At 40.9% G+C, this 22,494-nt stretch overlaps 1 protein-coding gene across 1 annotated transcript in view; it reads right to left on the bottom strand.

Annotated features, from left to right (window-relative positions):
* The window catches only part of LOC135479882 (DNA polymerase alpha catalytic subunit-like), a 338,179-nt gene that overhangs the window by 302,868 nt on the left and 12,817 nt on the right, over nucleotides 1-22,494 (bottom strand). Inside the window, exons 9-23 of the mRNA XM_064759787.1 lie at nucleotides 21,372-21,556; nucleotides 15,056-15,168; nucleotides 14,045-14,161; nucleotides 13,431-13,505; nucleotides 12,130-12,203; nucleotides 10,107-10,171; nucleotides 8,980-9,017; nucleotides 6,484-6,603; nucleotides 6,134-6,218; nucleotides 4,720-4,781; nucleotides 3,113-3,208; nucleotides 2,345-2,461; nucleotides 1,989-2,176; nucleotides 581-710; nucleotides 14-127 (exon numbers count right to left, since the gene is read on the bottom strand). Of these exons, the coding sequence (XP_064615857.1) occupies nucleotides 14-127; nucleotides 581-710; nucleotides 1,989-2,176; nucleotides 2,345-2,461; nucleotides 3,113-3,208; nucleotides 4,720-4,781; nucleotides 6,134-6,218; nucleotides 6,484-6,603; nucleotides 8,980-9,017; nucleotides 10,107-10,171; nucleotides 12,130-12,203; nucleotides 13,431-13,505; nucleotides 14,045-14,161; nucleotides 15,056-15,168; nucleotides 21,372-21,556 (1,579 nt within the window). The remainder of the gene's footprint in view (nucleotides 1-13; nucleotides 128-580; nucleotides 711-1,988; nucleotides 2,177-2,344; nucleotides 2,462-3,112; nucleotides 3,209-4,719; nucleotides 4,782-6,133; nucleotides 6,219-6,483; nucleotides 6,604-8,979; nucleotides 9,018-10,106; nucleotides 10,172-12,129; nucleotides 12,204-13,430; nucleotides 13,506-14,044; nucleotides 14,162-15,055; nucleotides 15,169-21,371; nucleotides 21,557-22,494) is intronic.

Here is a 22,494-nt window from a genome sequence, read left to right as displayed (position 1 = left end):
GCTGACTACTTACAACAGGCTGACTTTTCTTGTACTCCTTGTCAGGAACAATGAAGTTCTTCTCGTGGAAGGCGTGCAGCAGCAGGTACTCATTCCTCTCGGATCGACCACCCATTAATGTGCGCCCCTGTGAAATGTCACAAAATCTCACGAGTATATTTTTAAATTATTGTTAAAAAGGCTTTCTACTTATATTTCATTCATAAGAATTTGATGTCTGAATAAAAATATTATCCAAAAGAAAACTGTTTGTAACCTTTAGCAGTTCCATTTAGTACAACATATACTGGATTGTGAGAAGTCGATTAGTCATTTAAGGACTCTCCTAAAATCTATTCTTTTCAAAGAGCTTTACATTAACCATTCGAAAACCATAGTACTTCACAATAATTTTAATTCACATGAACATATTTGTATCATCTACTTTTGGCAGCCATGTTGGAGGAGAGTTTGAATTCTACACACATTGCTTGACATGTCACAGACACAACATATTTAAACTCTTGCCCAAAGCAATATTTTTGGAACGCAAACTAATTAACTGATTTCCAACGAATTAGTTACTTCCTGCGTTATTTACCATGATGTTTCCACAGATATTGGTGATTTGTAGAGCAAGTGGCAGTATGTTGAGATCGTACATCAGCTGGAGAATGTAGGAGGTGTCCATTAGACCCAGTTCTACCAGCTGTAGCAGGCTACGAGAATAGCTGGCAAGAAAAAAGCAGCAAACAATAATCCTTTAGTGACATGCAAGACATTTTAGAAAGTTGGAAGCATCCATCAGACCCAGCTCTCCGAGTTGTTGTAGGTTAAGCAAAGAGCGGGTAAGAAGTAGCATAAACAGTTCATCTCTGATGTACAAGAGATTCAGAAGGCCCAAGAAATGACTGACTGATTATTAACATCATGTAACATGTAACGTTGTACTCAAGCTAGTTTTCTCTTACACGACACCTTATTTTCTCCTCTGCTTTTGACGGCTGCTTCTAAATGTCTTAAATCATCTTCTCATGAAAAAAAAAATCAGAACTACTGTTAATCTTCATTTTTCAATCACTACAGCACTTTTTTCAGTGGAATAAATACATACAATTGTTATGAAAATGATGCCCAAAGTGAAAAGTTTGTGTCATAAAAGTGTGCAAATTATTTCTCTACACCCCAAAGTTCGCCAAGTTTCAAACTATTGGTCGCAGAGGCGGTTGAAAAGATTGAAGAATGGGGTAAGATCATAATGTTTGAGGTTCCATTTGTATGTCACCTCCTGCACCAATGAGTGATGTTTGAGGTTCCATTTGTATGTCACCTCCTGCACCAATGAGTGATGTTTGAGGTTGCATTTGTATGTCACCTCCTGCACCACTGAGTGATGTTTGAGGTTCCATTTGTATGTCACCTCCTGCACCACTGAGTGATGTTTGAGGTTCCATTTGTATGTCACCTCCTGCACCACTGAGTGATGTTTGAGGTTCCATTTGTATGTCACCTCCTGCACCACTGAGTGATGTTTGAGGTTCCATTTGTATGTCACCTCCTGCACCACTGAGTGATGTTTGAGGTTCCATTTGTATGTCACCTCCTGCACCAATGAGTGATGTTTGAGGTTCCATTTGTGTGTCACCTCCTGCACCAATGAGTGATGTTTGAGGTTCCATTTGTATGTCACCTCCTGCACCACTGTCATTCACTGGAACGACAACTGTGTAATTTAGAAGCAGTCATGATTAGTCTATGGTAACAGGAATATTTTGTGACCACATGGGGATAAATAAATTAATGTTTGGCAAGGTCTACAGCCACCATTTAGGATTCTGCCTAAATTTCTACCTTTACTTGTCTACAGCAGTGGTCATTTATTTATTAATTTGATTGGTGGTTTTGCCACACTCAGAATATTTCACTCATACAACAACTGAGCGTTATGGTGAGAGAAAACTGAACAGTGCTTGTGGGATACCCACAATCTTGCGCAGGGTTAGACATACCTGTACATGTTACGAACACTGTCGTAATCCAGTTCAACCCGCTTCTGTTTGAGCAGGTGATGGACAAGCTCCGTCAGATCGTAACTACGGACGCGGATCAGCTCTTTAGCCGAGATCTTCACATCACACACCATACGACCGCACGCAGCAGATTTCTCCCCAAATGACGTTCCACGACCAGCTCCAGACTGCCAGAAGTAAACAAATACAGCAAAAAATATCAGTGAAACAAAAAATTATTAGTCAAAAGAGTTTTCTTAAATTTTTACGCACATCAACAACAAATCAACAACATTTTACAAAAAGTCTGAAATCGTGGTAAATGAATTATTGTTTGTTCATGATTTTAACCTTACCGAGAGGCGAGGCATGACCTGTCGCCGTAGGCGACCAATCCTTGACCAATGAGGAACCTTGTTAGCGTTAATTCTGTGTAAAATGACATCCATGTCAAAACCAAAGACATCATGGCCCTGAAGAACAACAAACACATAAATCCGGATAAAAACCAAATGTGGGTTACATGATGTATTTGTGAGTAGCTACACTCTTTCGCACTTATCCTTGTCTGAAGGTCAAACACACCACCACACATTTACCATTAAAATTAACAATTTAATTTGGAGTGTATTTACCAAACTGTTACTTAGGTGTATCTTTAATTAAGCTGTACCAAGTTTTATTGACTCAGCCAAACCCGGTTTCTCCTGAAAATCCAAAAATGTATTATACATGGTTTGTCCACACTGAAGATTTCAGATTTCTTCAATTCTTTTCCAGCCTCAAATTCACTTTTTCCACATTTCCACATGGGATGAATGTTCAACACTTTACCAAGCTTAAACAAAGTAACATAGTCATACTCTGGTAAACTTCCAGTTTTCCCCACATACATAGCTGTGAGTTGAGCAATTTCAATAACATTAGAAATCAACTTTCTCCATAAGAATGTCAGAGTACTCAACACAGCACACAGAGCTGGTTCTGAAGTTTCATTCCAAGACTTTTCCACACCCAACTACCAGTTTAAAATGTTCCCAATGTCTGCACAAATTACTTTCAAATCCAGGGTTTCAAGGCCCATTACAAACCTTGTTAATAATTTAATATTCAGGGACACTCACCACAATAACATCAGGGTCGATTTTGTGGATTTTGGCCAGCAGGAATCCCAAGAGAGCTCTCTCAGTGGGCAGCATTTCCACTTTCATTTTTTGACTCTGCAATGTGAGATACAAGACACACATGTGTAAATACCCTTGAAAGTTTTCAGAGAATTGTTTCCCTGTATTAACCTGAGCCAAACCACACATACAGCCAAATGTACCACTTCCTTCACCACAAATGCCGTCATCTTTAAACTGCACGACTAGTTCCAGCAAAGGGAAAATGCTCTACCCACTGGATGACAGCTAACCACTTGTCCCTTAATATTAGTAAAACAAAATGCATGCGCATAAATGTATCCAAAAATAAGGCACTTCTGCCACCGTGATATTTGCATGGTGTTGAAATAGCCAGCTTTCAAGAACACAAGTTCTTGGGAGTTTATTTTAATTTAAGGCTATCTTGGACATCTCACATTAGCTTTATTAGTGAGAAGGTATCCAGAAATATTGGCATCATCACACACATTCGAGCAAATGTCAACAAAAAATCACTGCTTATTGAGGTACTACTCTCTGATATTCCCTAATCTTTCCTACGCAAATGTTTTATGGGGAAACACATACATGAGTCATCTCCATCCCTTAGTGATTCTTCAGAAACACATCATCCGCCTCATCACTTTCTCACAACAACTGGATCATGCAGCTCCAATATTTAAGAACCTCAAAATCCTCCCACTTGCATAAATACACAGATACTCATCCTTGCTACTGGCACATAAATTCACTCACCAATCACCCTCTCTTCCTCACAGATTTCGACTGCTGTTCAAAGGACAATCTGACGTTCATAGTTACCAAACCAGATCCTATTCTTTCAATCTCCATGTACCTTTTCTAACTTCAAATCTATCCACACATTTCATCAGATCATCAGCCCCAAGGGAGTGGAATGAGCTTCCTCCAACCCTCAAAGTAATCAATGTCACGTCTTTATTCAAATTCAGATTAAAAGATTTTTTAATTAACAATATTTGATCCACATTAGTCATACAATCTACGAGACAGAAGGTGTCACACAAAACATTATTCACACTATTCTATAGTTAACTTAGGTTTTTGTAGTGTTACATTTCTGTGTGAGTTTTTTCCCCAAGTAAATCTGTTTTTTGCTAATACAATTGTTTAATAATTATCGCTCCTCACCAAGCATGTATTATTATTATTTGATGATAATGAGTCAGGGATAGAACAAGTCCCTCAGACTTTATTCCCGCCATTTATGAGATATGTAATCATACATATATTAATGTATGGTGAATAAATTCAATTTGTATAAAAACTGTGGACTATCCCAGCAATTTTTCCTGTTGAAGACATATTTACATGATTGGACAGCTTTGAAAAGCAGGAAAATTATAACAATATCAAGATCTGACAAAATCAAAGGTGGATTTTCAGTTTTATTTTTATACCACTTTTCAAATTGTCAGTGTTGGCTCACCTGTAAAACACAAAATAAATTTGAGTCACCTTACTAACCGACGGACAGACAGACAAACAAAAAGCAGATGAAAACATAGCCTATTTGGCAGAGGTAATGAATGATTTGTACTCCTTACCTCTTTTTGAAGCTGATCTCTGAAGTCATAGGGAAATATACAATCACTAGGTTTGGTGATAGCTGGGAAAGACAAAACATATTTTGTACGATTTATCTGATGTGTTACATCCACATAAAAAGAATGCTTCTTTAACAACTTGATCCAAATCACATACAGAAACTTCAACAACTCAGAAATTGAAAACTTTGGTATAAAGGCTTTCTAGGGTTTAACACTTACAATGACTAGCTGTGGGTGTTCCGTCATGATCAGTCTGATGACCTCCTGGGCATCAAAACCGACACTGATGAGAACATCTGAGCCTTATAATTTTCTTCTGGTACCAGCTAACACGGCAAAATGGCAAAGCTATAGGCCAAACAGAGGTCTGGTACCAGCTGACACGGCAAAATGGCAGCCCTATAGGCCAAACAGAGGTCTGGTACCAGCTGACACGGCAAAATGGCAAAGCTATAGGCCAAACAGAGATCTGGTACCAGCTGACACGGCAAAATGGCAAAGCTATAGGCCAAACAGAGGTTAGGTATTAGCTAACACGGCAAAATGGCAAAGCTATAGGCCAAACAGAGGTCTGGTACCAGCTAACACGGCAAAATGGCAACGCTATAGGCCAAACAGAGGTCTGGTACCAGCTAACACGGCAAAATGGCAACGCTATAGGCCAAACAGAGGTCTGGTACCAGCTAACACGGCAAAATGGCAAAGCTACGGGCCAAACAGAGGTCTGGTACCAGCTAACACGGCAAAATGGCAACGCTACGGGCCAAACAGAGGTCTGGTACCAGCTCACATGGCAAAACGGCCAAGCTACGGGCCAAACAGAGGTCTGGTACCAGCGAACACGGCAAAATGGCAAAGCTACGGGCCAAACAGAGGTCTGGCACCAGCTGACAGGGCAAAATGGCAAAGCTACGGGCCAAACAGAGGTTTGGTACCAGCTGACACGGCAAAATGGCAAAGCTACGGGCCAAACAGAGGTCTGGTACCAGCTAACACGGCAAAATGGCAAAGCTACGGGCCAAACAGAGGTCTGGCACCAGCTAACACGGCAAAATGGCAATGCTACGGGCCAAACAGAGGTCTGGTACCTGCTAACACGGCAAAATGGCAATGCTACGGGCCAAACAGAGGTCTGGTACCAGTTAACACGGCAAAATGGCAACGCTACGGGGCCAAACAGAGGTCTGGTACCAGCTAACACGGCAAAATGGCAAAGCTATAGGCCAAACAGAGGTCTGGTACCAGTTAACACGGCAAAATGGCAACGCTACGGGCCAAACAGAGGTCTGGTACCAGCTAACACGGCAAAATGGCAAAGCTATAGGCCAAACAGAGGTCTGGTACCAGCTAACACGGCAAAATGGCAAAGCTATAGGCCAAACAGAGGAGAGAAATTTCAATGGCTACTCACCAGATACGTGATGCTGAAATGGTTGTTTTGGTGCTGGTCTGTCCATCCTGAATTCATTATGTACTAAACAGGACATGCCAATAACCTGATGGAGCATAAACATAAACATGACATGGTAAGTGTTGTCAGACTGGCTCAAGTATTTGAACAATATAAATTTTTGAAGCCTTGTGTTGAAAAAATCCCCTAGAAAATTATTATCTCATTATCTCAAGATTTCAAGTGGACAACCCTTAGTACGACTTAATACTCAAAATACTGACAGTGAAACTGTTTGACCAAATTTCATTCAGGACAAGTATGTACTATCTATTTAATTCATTGTTAGTAAAGACAAGATTAAGTTATACCTCATTCTGATGAGACTTTGGATTTGGTAGAGTTCGTAGATTCATCGCCATGACAACCAAGGGAGGGGGAGGGGCTGCATCTTTTAATACAGTCACATGATCAGGTCTGTTGACGAATGCCTGAAAAAATTTATAGCAAAAGTTAAGACCTTGAAGAAGTTGATAATCACTGGAAAGTTGATAATCAGTCTGGAAAGTTGATAATCAGTCTGGAAAGTTGATAATCAGTCTGGAAAGTTGATAATTAGTCTGGAAAGTTGATAATCAGTCTGGAAAGTTGATAGTCACTCTGGAAAGTTGATAGTCACTCTGGAAAAAAGTTTAAAGGATCCATGAAATGAACCGCTAAAAAAAAAAAATGTTTTAAAGTCAAATGAAGAAAATTATGCCGCAAAATTTTTTTTTTTTTAATTTTAATTTTTGGGTATTTGTACACCTGTTAATTACCCCTCTATTTTGTGCATATTTTCTGTCAATGGTTGGATTTTTCAGAAATTACGTCATCGCTGATGTTGTTCAGAGCGTGGCGAACACCCCTGAAGTGCCCAGAGCCCACTGAACCGTGGTCACTATGGTAACGAACCCAACTGATCGGTCGGCGCCATTTTCATAGTTCAAGTAAACACTGCATTCATTCATACACATTTGCCTGCATTCACAGATGATTTGTTGTGCCAGTTTTAGTTTTTCCTAAGAAGAGTGGGATTTATCTTATGCGTCTGCTTCTTCAAATTTCCACCTAATGTGATAACTCAACAAGAATGGACAAGCCACCGGATAAGAAGGCTCTGTACCCTCAAACTAATCTACTAAACAGTCAATCTGATGCGGTTGTATGGTGGAAGACACAAACTGGTACAGTTGTGCAGTGGATGACACAAACCGATATTGTTGTGTGGTGGATGACACAAACTGGTGCAGTTGTGCAGTGGATGACACAAACTGGTACAGTTGTATGGTGGATGTAATATACTGTGTAGGTGAGGTGACATGTTCTCAGACACTGCATGGCTTCGCCGGCTGGCTTAGCGCCCCCAATCACCCTCCCAAACCCGCACCCTCTACCCCAACCTCATATGCACGTAATATACTGTGTAGGTAAGGTGACATGTTCTCAGACACTGCATGGCTTAGTGACCCCTATCACCCTCCCAAACCCACAACTTCTACCCCAACCTCATATACACATAACATACTGTGTAGGTAAGGTGACATGTTCTCAGACAATGCATGGCTTAGCGCCCCCAATCACCCTCCCAAACCCACACCCTCTACCCCAACCTCATATACACGTAATATACTGTGTAGGTAAGGTGACATGTTCTCAGACACTGCATGGCTTAGCGCCCCCAATCACCCCTCCCAAACCCACACCCTCTACCCCAACCTCATATACACGTAATATACTGTGTAGGTAAGGTGACATGTCCTCAGACACTGCATGGCTTCGTCGGCTGGCTTAGCGCCCATAATCTCCCTCCCAAACCCACAACCTCTACCCCAACCCCCATCCTTTTCGATCTGTCCCCTCACATAGTTCTTTTCAAACAGTAATCATCGTTGACATCAACAGAGCAAGCTACGTAATTTTCGGACAAGCTTCTGGGGCCTTATGAAAACTGAACTTTGAAGCCATATTTAGTTCCCAAACCGAAGACTGAAAATGTTGTTTGTACTCATGTATCTTTTTACTTGTCCTGAACTGCACATTAAGGAATAAAACCAAGCGTTTCTTTTATCCTTTACTTTAGCAACAATCTACAAGTCAGATTAAATTATTGCCTTGTCTTCTTTTTCCAATACAAGGCCAGTTTTCACAATACGAATCACAAAATCAGCCAGGAGGCAACAGCGTTATCTGATTGCCAAAACTTTCAAGGTTATAAATATCTTTCCTGTCATGAAGCAAGAACAAAAGAAACCTTGACATTCTTTACTGGTCATACTGTCATCCTCATTCCTTTTTCTGACGTTTTGAAAGGCAAACGAAATCACCAATATGAAGTATATACCAGAGGCAAGACCACTGTCCAAGAAAATAGTTTGATATATATTTTTTTTAGCATTTTCCCAACTGACTAAACATGGTCCAAAACATTAGATTCTACGGTGGTGTGTCGCGATCCAGACCCATATTTTGGCTTCAAATAGTTTGTCTGGGTTTCCATTTGGTGAATGTTTTCATAAATCTATATGTATATACATTTTGACTGATAAAATGTAGCAGTCTGTGTGTGTTAAGTGGCAAAACCTTCACTAGTCCAAATATTGTCAGAAAATGTCACCTTAGAATCCAAACCTACAAATGCATTTTACCAGTTTGAAAATTCTCAAAAAGTAAATTGAATTATGTTTATGAACAGTATTTATTGGTTTTTCATCTCACATATATTTCATGTTCGTGTTTTCTTTGCCTTTAAAAATGTCCAAAAAGAAAAATAAATGAGGATGACAGTATGACCTATAAGCTTTAAAGAGTAAGAAAGCACATCTTACCTCTACTTTACACCAGCTGACAGATGAGGTAGCCATTTCTGAAACAAACAACAGGTTTTATTTTATGCTGAATAAATCTTCAGTGGTGCAACTGTTTAATGATCACTGCCAAAAAAAATGCAATCACTGACTGAAGTGATTTTTGACGTTAATCAAAGTTTAACAAATCCATTACATTGATTACTCACTATCACATATCCAGCATTCTTTCTCAGAACTGTAACTTACGAGGTAGTCTGATATCTAACCAAATGGGATTCCACAGAATTGTAACTTACGAAGTAGTTTAATATCTAACCAACAGGGATTTCACAGAGCTGTAACTTACGAGGTAGTTTGATATCAAGCCAACTGGGATTCCACAGAATTGTGAGTTATGAGGTTGTTTGATATCAAGCCAACTGGGATTCCACAGAATTATAAGTTATGAGGTTGTTTGATATCAAGCCAACTGGGATTTCACTGAATTGTTACTTACGGGGTAGTCTGATATCTAACCAACTGGGATTTCACAGAATTGTAACTTACGAGGTAGTTTGATATCAAGCCAACTGGGATTTCACAGAACTGTAACTTACGAGGTAGTTTGATATCAAGCCAACTGGGATTTCACTGAATTGTAAGTTATGAGGTTGTTTGATATCAAGCCAACTGGGATTTCACTGAATTGTTACTTACGAGGTAGTCTGATATCTAACCAACTGGGATTTCACAGAATTGTAACTTACGAGGTAGTTTGATATCTAACCATCTGGGATTTCACAGAATTGTAACTTACGAGTTAGTTTGATATCTAACCAACTGGGATTTCACAGAATTGTAACTTACGAGGTAGTTTGATATCTAACCATCTGGGATTTCACAGAAATGTAACTTACGAGGTAGTTTGATATCTAACCAACTGGGATTTCACAGAATTGTAACTTACGAGGTAGTTTGATATCCAGCCAACTGGGATTTCACAGAATTGTAACTTACGAGGTAGTTTGATATCCAGCCAACTGGATTTCACAGAATTGTAACTTACGAGGTAGTCTGATATCTAACCATCTGGGATTTCACAGAATTGTAACTTACGAGGTAGTTTGATATCTAACCATCTGGGATTTCACAGAATTGTAACTTACGAGGTAGTTTGATATCTAACCAACTGGGTCCTTTAAGCCTCCTCTCCATTAGCAACAATTCCAAACTGAAAACATACACAGTGTTAATCCGTGTTGTCCAAAAACAAACCAGCATGTGATATATAACTCCCATAAATCTCAACATTCTAATCTCAATTTCCGTACATTCTCATTCTAAATGAAATAAGTGCTGTTAATTAAAGATAAAAAGTAATCAAATGGAAGCTCCACAAGTCAGTGTCTGCAAGGTTCGCAGACTTTTCCAGTACTTTGAAGTACTTAAAATACAAATTCAAGTACCTCAAGTGACCGTCACAATCTCCAATTATTCGACAGAATAAAAAGCGCAGCTTAAAATATTTCCGCACAACGTACGTGTTTGTAAACAGCGCCACTGTCAGTCACTAGTAGCTTCCCTTGCCTCACAACACACGCTTCACGGACCAGCTGGTACGTTAATGTGCCACGGTGTACTGCCAACAGCTACCACATTACAGTTCTACATACTCCAGATTACACAGAAACAACTGGTACGTTAATGTACCACAGTGTACTGTCAACAGTACCACATTACAGTTCTACATACTCCAGATTACACAGAAACAGCTGGTACGTTAATGTACCACGGTGTACTGCCAACAGCTACCACATTACAGTTCTACATACTCCAGATTACCCAGAAACAGCTGGTACGTTAATGTACCACGGTGTACTGCCGACAGCTACCACATTACAGTTCTACATACTCCAGATTACACAGAAACAGCTGGTACGTTAATGTACCACGGTGTACTGTCAACAGTACCACATTACAGTTCTACATACTCCAGATTACACAGAAACAGCTGGTACGTTAATGTACCACGGTGTACTGCCAACAGCTACCACATTACAGTTCTACATACTCCAGATTACACAGAAACAGCTGGTACGTTAATGTACCACGGTGTACTGTCAACAGTACCACATTACAGTTCTACATACTCCAGATTACACAGAAACTCGTAAATCAAAGCGATCATTGCGAATTTTATATCAAATGTTTGAGCCTTCCTCGCCGTAGATGTTGCGCTGGTTGATGTACTGGCCTCTCGGGGGGTTGGCTGTGGGTACCGCTGTAGACGTCGGTGATGCTGGTCGGAAAAAATCTTGTAAAGTAGAAACTGGCAGCTGGGCCTTGTTCTTATGTTTCTGGCTTTTGGCACGACTGTCCAGAGCAGACTTGGCCACACTGGAGACATCTATACTTCGGAGACACAAACGGCAGTATGCCCGATTGACACAACTGGCATCGCGCGCAAGCCAGTCCTTGAAATCTGGGAACTGCAGCCATTCATCACTAAAACAACACTTGCCTGGCATCTCTAATGCTTTTTTTCACGCACCAAATCACTGTCAATGACTACAGCTTAAGTTCTTACCGCCAAACCAAGAAATGGCGATCTTAGTGCCCTCTGGTGGAGAAAAGGAAGTCTGTAGTGGTGCAAAACTATGACTGCATACATACCACTGGCGGCTGCTTTTGGTGCATGCCCATTGCCAGTCGATTCACAGATTCTTACCATTTAATAATTTTCCTAAAGTGACACAAACAAAATCAGGTACTTTCAAGGACCTCCACATAAAAAACGGTCAAATTCAAGCACTTTCCAGTCCTTTAATTACCAAAATAAAATTCAAGTACTTTCAAGGTTTTCCAGGACCCATGCGAACACTGTGTCTGTCTGAAGTCACTTAATGAGTTGTCGCAGTGCTAGGCTAGGCAAAAACATGTCATAAATTACTGCTCTTGGTGCTGAAACCTTCATTTTTTCATGAAGATATAATCTTACTTTCAAAGAAATTTCAAAAAAAAAAAAAAACATTTCCAAGGTAAATAGAACTTTAAGAAATGGGAGTTGTAAAAGTCCTTCAGAAAATACAATTTTATTTTTCTTCCTGTCTGCTAAACCTAAATCTGGGCAAATTCACCAAGAAACATAATTGCATTGGAAGTGAAATGTTTTCATTTACAACAACTTACCTTGATGTATTGGCTCCAAAAATACAGCTGAAAGTCTCTCCACTTAGAGCGGCAGGTAACTTGGGCAGGTCAGCCTACAAATACACATGAATACAGCTGATAACTTGTGAAATGGCTTGAAATGTGCAAATGTGCTTGTGGATGTTTTGTTGACTCATTTTTATTTATTACTAAGAATATTTATTTGATTGGAGTTTCATGCCACACTCAAGTATATTTCACTTAGCATATGCGCCCAGCATAATAGTGTGAGAAAACACAGCGGAGCCTAGGGAAAATCCACAACCATTCAAGAGTTGCTGCCAGACCTTCCCATATATATTTTACGCCCAAATATTTAGACTCCTGATGTCTTGAGAGGATACTCACTGCAACTGCATAGGTGAGAGGCTGTGTGCTGTGCTAGCACACTAACCATTAGGCAAGGGTGTGTGCTGTGCTAGCACATTAACCATTAGGGTGACGCTGTAAGCTGGGCTAGCACACTAACAATTAGGACAAGGCTGTGTGCTGCGCTAGCACACTAACCATTAGGATGAGGCTGTGTGCTGGGCTAGCACACTAACCATTAGGAGAAGGCTATGTGTTTTGCTAGCACACTAACGATAAGGATAAGGCTGTGAGTGAGTGAGTGCTTGGGGTTCAACGTCGTACTCAACAATTTTTCAGTCATCACGATGAGGACGAGGGTGTGTGCTGTGCTAGCACACTAACCATTAGGACGAGGGTGTGTGCTGTGCTAGCACATTAACCATTAGGACGAGGGTGTGTGCTGTGCTAGCACACTAACCATTAGGGTGATGCTGTAAGCTTGGCTAGCACACTAACCATTAGGATGAGGCTGTGTGCTGGGCTAGCACACTAATCATTAAGAGAAGGCTATGTGTTGTGCTAGCACACTAACCATTAGGATAAGGCTGTGAGTGAGTGAGTGAGTGCTTGGGGTTCAACGTCGTTCTCAACAATTTTTCAGTCACATGACGATGAGGATGAGGCTGTGTGCTGTGCTAGCACACTAACCATTAGGATGAGGCTGTGTGCTGGGCTAGCACACTAACCATCAAGACGAGGCTGTGTTCTGGGCTAGCACACTAACCATTAGGATGAGGCTGTGTGCTGCGCTAGCACACTAACCAATACGATGAGGCTGTGTGCCGTGCTAGCACACTAACCATCAAGACGAGGCTGTGTTCTGGGCTAGCACACTAACCATTAGGACAATGAGGCCGCTCCAACAAGGTTTTAAGCTTTAACAAACTTAACAAGAGTCATATAATGATGACATGTGTGCTTGTACTCACAGAATATCTAACTTCCAGGTAGTCTGATTGGGCAGGGACATCCGCCTTCTCAAAAGCATAATCCTTGGTCACTTTCTGCAATGACAGATGGTTGGGAAACTTGATGAAATTATTTAAAATGACTTGACCAATCTTATGTTTGGAAAACAACCCCCTCTTTGCCGGAAAATATACGGCGTCCGTAACCCTCATTATAAAACATGACTGTTAGTGACAACATATATTTTGGCATCTGAGTTGCCAAGTAACAAATTTATCCTGCAAAAAGACGCATCAATTCAGCGCAGAGGGGAGTCGCTACATCCATGTCACCAACCTAGTCAATACACACACGGTGTCAGCTGCAGGATACAGGACTATACACCTCCCCCGTGTGACTGTTTATCACCACTGATAAGCGGAATATTTTGTCTTGCAGTATGTATGACTGGTATTTGACAACAAGAATCCAATTTCACAGACAAGGCATGTCAAGTCATGTGGAACACAATAATTAAGCGTACTTAGAAGAAAGGAAAATCTATCCTCAAATTAAGGGTCACTTCAAAAATTTCTTGCATGAAGAAAACCCTTATTAGGCACACATGGACAATAAATAATCAACTATCACTTACCAAAGATTTAAATTTCATAATTTTGTACTTTTCTGCCACTTTCTCATTGAATTCCTGGTAGACGTCCACCATGGATACTGGAATCCCCGTGTCCGTGTTGGTGGCTGCGTTCCACTTCTGCGACAAACAAAAAAAAAAAACATCACAAACTGTCATGTAGATCCTCAATAACTGAAGAATTCTTGTTTGATATTCTCGAAACTAAAATAAATATTAAGTTCTAATGACATTATTAGGTACATGTATAGGCGTTGCAATGTTTCAAAGCCGAAAAATTTATATCTGAATCGGTTCTTTAAGTGGTCATCCATTTTACATTGTAAAAAAAAAAAAAAAAAAAAAAAAAACATAAGCAATTGACCTAATAACTTCCCCATAAGGTATCATCTTTTCTTCAAAACAAACCTTAAAACACCTTTCAAAGATCAGTAGCGCTCTAAATATTGAGGAAAATGAGCAGTTTTGTCATGGACGAATTTTAAGTCATATACTATTAAAAAATGACATGTCATTCATTGCAATTTGTCCTTTTCTGAGTTAGTGGCCAGAAAGTTGTGCAGAAAAAATGTCAGAAAAATTTCTTAGATTAGCACATTACTACTCTGAACCATCAGAACTTTCAGGACCCAAATTTTTCAATAGCCGTCCCTCCCCACCCCCACAACACCTTAGACACATAACTTTTAGGTAACGCGTTATTTTGGAGGAAGGGGGGGGGGGGTGTAAATACACTTATATCAAGCATGTCAGGCTTATCAGAGGAGGAAACCAAAGTTTCTTGTGTAAATGCCGGGTACATGTACGTCACAGTTTTCCTGACATAAAGATGAAGCCTAAGGAACAAGGCCTGGGTCTGATCCTACCCTAACCAGCCCGGATCTGATTTCTGGAGGCCATTTCAGGAGTAATTTGGGGGCTCTTGAATATTTTGGGAATACCCATGAACATCTTGGCTGTAATCTAAATCTCTGACAGCTTGGAAACTTTTCTCCAGCTGACAGATTCACTTACTGTCTGCCTTGGGAGAAGGAAAACCTTTCGCTCAATGTTCTTCACGCTAACACAGCAGCTGACGTGTGCTTTAGCAGACTCAATCCAGACTTTACCGAACACGTAAACTACACCTGTGATAAAAAAATACACAACAAAAACAACAAAATACAGGTTACAGCTTTTTTCACACGTCACACACAAAGACGACAAAAATTGAGCATAAAGATCTCTGAAACTTTAACTGAACTTTGAACTTTATTTTAATTTTTTTCCATGAATAACATGCAGTAAAATGAGTACATTCCATGGTGGACATTTTGCACCATAATGACAGTACAGTGGTGCTGAATGCACCATAATGACATTACAGTGATGCTGAATGCACCATAATGACATTACAGTGGTCCTCCTTTACAGTGATGCTGAATGCACCATAATGACATAACAGTGGTCCTCCTTTACAGTGATGCTACAGTGATCCTCCATTACAGTGATGCTGAAGGCACCATAATGACATTACAGTGATGCTGAATGCCCCATAATGACATTACAGTGGTCCTCCATTACAGTGATGCTGAATGCACCATAATGACATTACAGTGGTCCTCCTTTACAGTGATGCTGAATGCACCATAATGACATTACAGTGGTCCTCCTTTACAGTGATGCTGAATGCACCATAATGACATTACAGTGGTGCTGAATGCACCATAATGGCATTACAGTGATCCTCCATTACAGTGATGCTGAATGCACCATAATGACATTACAGTGATCCTCCATTACAGTGATCCTCCATTACAGTGATCCTCCATTACAGTGATGCTGAATGCACCATAATGACATTACAGTGGTCCTCCTTTACAGTGATGCTGAATGCACCATAATGACATTACAGTGGTGCTGAATGCACCATAATGACATTACAGTGGTCCTGAATTACAGTGATGCTGAATGCACCATAATGACATTACAGTGGTCCTGAATTACGGTGATGCTGAAGGCACCATAATGACATTACAGTGATCCTGAATTACAGTAATGCTGAATGCACCATAATGACATTACAGTGGTCCTGAATTAGTGATGCTGAATGCACCATAATGACATTACAGTGGTCCTGAATTACAGTACAGTAGTCTAGCATTACAGTGGTCCTGAATTACAGTGATGCTGAATGCACCATAATGACAATACAGTAGTCCTGAATTACAGTGATGCTGAATGCACCATAATGACAATACAGTGGTCCTGAATTACAGTGATGCTGAATGCACCATAATGACAATACAGTGGTCTGGCATTACAGTGATACTGAATGCACCATAATGACAACACAGTGATCCTCCTTTACAATGATGCTGAAGGCACCATAATGACAATACAGTAGTCTGGCATTACGGTGATGCTGAATGCACCATAATGACAATACAGTAGTCTAGCATTACGGTGATGCTAAAGGCACCATAATGACAACACAGTAGTCCTGAATTACAGTGATGCTAAATGCACCAGAATGACAATACAGTAGTCCAGCATTACAGTGATGCTGAATGCACCATAATGATAATACAGTAGTCTGGCATTAAAGTGATGCTGAATGCACCATAGTGACAACACAGTAGTCTGGCATTACAGTGATGCTGAAGACACCATAATGACAATACAGTAGTCTGGCATTGCAGTGATGCTGAATGCACCATAATGACAATACAGTAGTCTGGCATTACAGTGATACTGAATGCACCATAATGATAATACAGTAGTGTAGCAATGACAATACAGTAGTCTAGCATTATGGTGATGCTGAATGCACTATAATGACAACACAGTGGTCCAGCATTATGGTAATGCTGAATGCACCATAATGACAATACAGTAGTCTAGCATTACGGTGATGCTGAAGGCGCCATAATGACAATACAGTAGTCTAGCATTATGGTGATGCTGAATGCACCATAATGACAATACAGTAGTCTAGCATTACAGTGATGCTGAATGCACTATAATAACAACACAGTGGTCCAGCATTATGGTGATGCTGAAGGCACCATAATGACAATACAGTAGTCTAGCATTACAGTGATGCTGAATGCACTATAATAACAACACAGTGGTCCAGCATTATGGTGATGCTGAATGCACCATAATGACAATACAGTAGTCTGGCATTACAGTGATGCTGAATGCACCATAATGACAATACAGTAGTCTGGCATTACGGTGATGTTGAATGCACCATATTGACAATACAGTAGTCTAGCATTACAGTGATGCTGAATGCACCATAATGACAATACAGTAGTCTGGCATTACGGTGATGCTGAAGGCACCATAATGACAATACAGTAGTCTAGCATTACAGTGATGCTGAATGCACTATAATAACAACACAGTGGTCCAGCATTATGGTGATGCTGAATGCACCATAATGACAATACAGTAGTCTGGCATTACAGTGATGCTGAATGCACCATAATGACAATACAGTAGTCTGGCATTACGGTGATGTTGAATGCACCATATTGACAATACAGTAGTCTAGCATTACAGTGATGCTGAATGCACTATAATAACAACACAGTGGTCCAGCATTATGGTGATGCTGAATGCACCATAATGACAATACAGTAGTCTGGCATTACAGTGATGCTGAATGCACCATAATGACAATACAGTAGTCTGGCATTACGGTGATGTTGAATGCACCATATTGACAATACAGTAGTCTAGCATTACAGTGATGCTGAATGCACTATAATAACAACACAGTGGTCCAGCATTATGGTGATGCTGAATGCACCATAATGACAATACAGTAGTCTGGCATTACAGTGATGCTGAATGCACCATATGACAACACAGTAGTCCAGCATTATGGTGATGCTGAATGCACCATAATGACAATACAGTAGTCTGGCATTACAGTGATGCTGAATGCACCATAATGACAATACAGTAGTCTGGCATTACGGTGATGCTGAATGCACCATATTGACAATACAGTAGTCTAGCATTACAGTGATGCTGAATGCACTATAATAACAACACAGTGGTCCAGCATTATGGTGATGCTGAATGCACCATAATGACAATACAGTAGTCTGGCATTACAGTGATGCTGAATGCACCATAATGACAATACAGTAGTCTGGCATTACAGTGATGCTGAATGCACCATATTGACAATACAGTAGTCTAGCATTACAGTGATGCTGAATGCACTATAATAACAACACAGTGGTCCAGCATTATGGTGATGCTGAAGGCACCATAATGACAATACAGTGGTCCAGCATTATGGTGATGCTGAATGCACCATAATGACAATACAGTAGTCTGGCATTACAGTGATGCTGAATGCACCATAATGACAATACAGTAGTCTGGCATTACGGTGATGTTGAATGCACCATATTGACAATACAGTAGTCTAGCATTACAGTGATGCTGAATGCACTATAATAACAACACAGTGGTCCAGCATTATGGTGATGCTGAATGCACCATAATGACAATACAGTAGTCTGGCATTACAGTGATGCTGAATGCACCATATGACAACACAGTAGTCCAGCATTATGGTGATGCTGAATGCACCATAATGACAATACAGTAGTCTGGCATTACAGTGATGCTGAATGCACTATAATGACAATACAGTAGTCTGGCATTACGGTGATGCTGAATGCACCATATTGACAATACAGTAGTCTAGCATTACAGTGATGCTGAATGCACTATAATAACAACACAGTGGTCCAGCATTATGGTGATGCTGAATGCACCATAATGACAATACAGTAGTCTGGCATTACAGTGATGCTGAATGCACCATAATGATAATACAGTAGTCTGGCATTACAGTGATGCTGAATGCACCATATTGACAATACAGTAGTCTAGCATTACAGTGATGCTGAATGCACTATAATAACAACACAGTGGTCCAGCATTATGGTGATGCTGAAGGCACCATAATGACAATACAGTGGTCCAGCATTATGGTGATGCTGAATGCACCATAATGACAATACAGTAGTCTGGCATTACGGTGATGCTGAATGCACCATAATGACAATACAGTAGTCTAGCATTAGAGTGATGCTGAATGCACTATAATAACAACACAGTGGTCCAGCATTATGGTGATGCTGAATGCACCATATTGACAATACAGTAGTCTAGCATTACAGTGATGCTGAATGCACTATAATAACAACACAGTGGTCCAGCATTATGGTGATGCTGAAGGCACCATAATGACAATACAGTAGTCTAGCATTAGAGTGATGCTGAATGCACTATAATAACAACACAGTGGTCCAGCATTATGGTGATGCTGAAGGCACCATAATGACAATACAGTAGTCTAGCATTACAGTGATGCTGAATGCACTATAATAACAACACAGTGGTCCAGCATTACGGTGATGCTGAATGCACCATAATGACAATACAGGAGTCTGGCATTACAGTGATGCTGAAGGCACCATATGACAACACAGTAGTCCAGCATTACGGTGATGCTGAATGCACCATAATGACAATACAGTAGTCTAGCATTACAGTGATGCTGAATGCACCATAATAACAACACAGTGGTCCAGCATTACGGTGATGCTGAATGCACCATAATGACAATACAGGAGTCTGGCATTACAGTGATGCTGAAGGCACCATATGACAACACAGTGGTCCAGCATTATGGTGATGCTGAAGGCACCATAATGACAATACAGTAGTCTAGCATTACAGTGATGCTGAAGGCACCATATGACAACACAGTGGTCCAGCATTATGGTGATGCTGAATGCACCATAATGACAATACAGGAGTCTGGCATTACAGTGATGCTGAAGGCACCATATGACAACACAGTGGTCCAGCATTACGGTGATGCTGAATGCACCATAATGACAATACAGGAGTCTGGCATTACAGTGATGCTGAAGGCACCATATGACAACACAGTGGTCCAGCATTATGGTGATGCTGAAGGCACCATAATGACAATACAGTAGTCTAGCATTACAGTGATGCTGAAGGCACCATATGACAACACAGTGGTCCAGCATTATGGTGATGCTGAATGCACCATAATGACAATACAGGAGTCTGGCATTACAGTGATGCTGAAGGCACCATATGACAACACAGTGGTCCAGCATTACGGTGATGCTGAATGCACCATAATGACAATACAGTAGTCTGGCATTACAGTGATGCTGAATGCACTATAATGACAACACAGTAGTCCAGCATTACGGTGATGCTGAATGCACTATAATGACAATACAGTAGTCTGGCATTACAGTGATGCTGAATGATTCCTGTAACTTTTACATGTACTTTTATCTTCAAGGATATTTTTCGTGAAGATATGTGTGTAGTGAGCACTCGTGTTTACAGACCAGCTATCCCAACATTTGGAATTAGGTCTGGGATGAAACAAAAAACCACTAAACTCGACACTGCCATCAGTGAAAGGCCAGTGGACAGATAATGGAACGCTGGAAGCCAGCTGACGATGAGTCAGAGGTGAGCCAGAAGCCCTCTTAATCAGGAAAACTTGCTGTGGCATCTAAACCACTGATCTAAATTCACTGGCATCATCATCCACTATTGCCTCAAGTTGATACAACATTATACAGTATTTCCTTCTGTATTGCTAGAATTTATCTTGAAAATGGCATCATTTGGATGTGATTCCCAGGTTGCAAAGATGCCACCTTAGAACAAAACGTTGTATAGAGCGGCAACCTTTAGCGGGGGCTGCGTTGTCATGGGCTCATTTTTCTTGCCCTTCTTCAGCTGCTTGGTATACTGCTTATAAGCTTCGTTTCGACACACACACACGAAAATAATGGCAAATTGAACAACCGTAAAACATTTGACATGCACTCAGGCCATGTTTTGACTCCATTATTCTGCTTTTGTGCAGTAGAGCACACTTCTTATGCAATACAACCAGATGAATGCCAAACCATGGAGAATGAAATAACGTACCTTGTGTCACACTAATGAACTGACAATTAGGCTCAGCAATGCGAGTTTTGGCAGACACTTGTACCCTCACTGGCAGGGTTTCAGTGTTTGAAAAAAGGATCGGGAAGAAAGAAATGCAGCAGGGCGCAATGATCTTTTTAGGGAAGGCAGTGGGGCACAGTTTTATAAGGGCAGAGTGCTGCAAACATTGATACAAACATGGACGGCCGGTCTTTGTCTCCTAGGCCACAGCGACAGTGAGGGTGGATGAAATGCAACAATCATCTGTCCACAGACGGTGTGGAATCAATCTGTGAAACAAGTGTAAGACCCCAGGCTAACTCACCTGGATGTTTGTACACATCTTCATACGCATCCAACCAAAACAAGCGTAGCACTTGTTCTCCTTCAGTGCTGGTCACCAGGGGGAGCTGTGAGCTATCAACGTGAATGTCCGTCACTGCAGAACTCTCCTGACTGAAGTCCATTTTGACTGTCTCCCAACCAGTGTGCAATTCATCTTCTGTCAGGCTGGTGGAGAAATTTGTCAGGAAATAAATTAACAGGAAAGACAACCCTAAATGGCGGCCAAATGCACCTATGAACTGGTAAACCCAAAATGTATCCATGCCATCATCCTAGATTTACAACAGAGTCGATGCAACTTGGTAACACTGAGGACATCAGGGGTCAAAATGTATAGTTATTTGTTTTCAAAAAAAATGACTTCAATCTGAGCCAAAGTCATCACACATTTTTATACATGTTATAAATGAAATGAAATAAATTTCAGGCCTTTATATCATATTGGATGACCTCAATTATTGGCAAGGTCATAACTCTGAAGAACTTAAAACAACTTGCAATCCACATCGTTTCCGTCTGTAAAATTCACACAAGTAAGTTTACACGCCACGGCTTTGGAGCTCTGAATTATGCCATTCCATAAACACTGACACTGGCAACCAACATCATGGGGGAGAGGACATGAACAGTGTTACAGAGGGGAGAGGACATGAACAGTGTTACAGAGGGGAGGGACATGACCAGTGTTACAGTGGGGAAGGACATGACCAGTGTTACAGTGGAGAGGGACACGACCAGTGTTACAGTGGGTAGGGACATGACCAGTGTTACAGTGGGGAGAGGACATGAACAGTGTTACAGAGGGGAGAGGACATGAACAGTGTTACAGTGGGGAAGGACATGACCAGTGTTACAGAGGGGAGGGACATGACCAGTGTTACAGTGGGGAGGGACACGACCAGTGTTACAGTGGGGAGGGACACGACCAGTGTTACAGTGGGGAGGGACACGAACAGTGTTACAGTGGGGAGAGGACATGAACAGTGTTACAGTGGGGAGGGACACGACCAGTGTTACAGAGGGGAGGGACATGACCAGTGTTACAGTGGGGGGAACACGACCAGTGTTACAGTGGGGAGGGACACGACCAGTGTTACAGTGGG

This window comes from Liolophura sinensis, chromosome 12, assembly GCF_032854445.1.
Source record: "Liolophura sinensis isolate JHLJ2023 chromosome 12, CUHK_Ljap_v2, whole genome shotgun sequence".
Taxonomy (NCBI): domain Eukaryota; kingdom Metazoa; phylum Mollusca; class Polyplacophora; order Chitonida; family Chitonidae; genus Liolophura; species Liolophura sinensis.
Note: the sequence above shows the minus strand (reverse complement) of the source record. Positions and strands in the feature narration are given on the sequence as shown.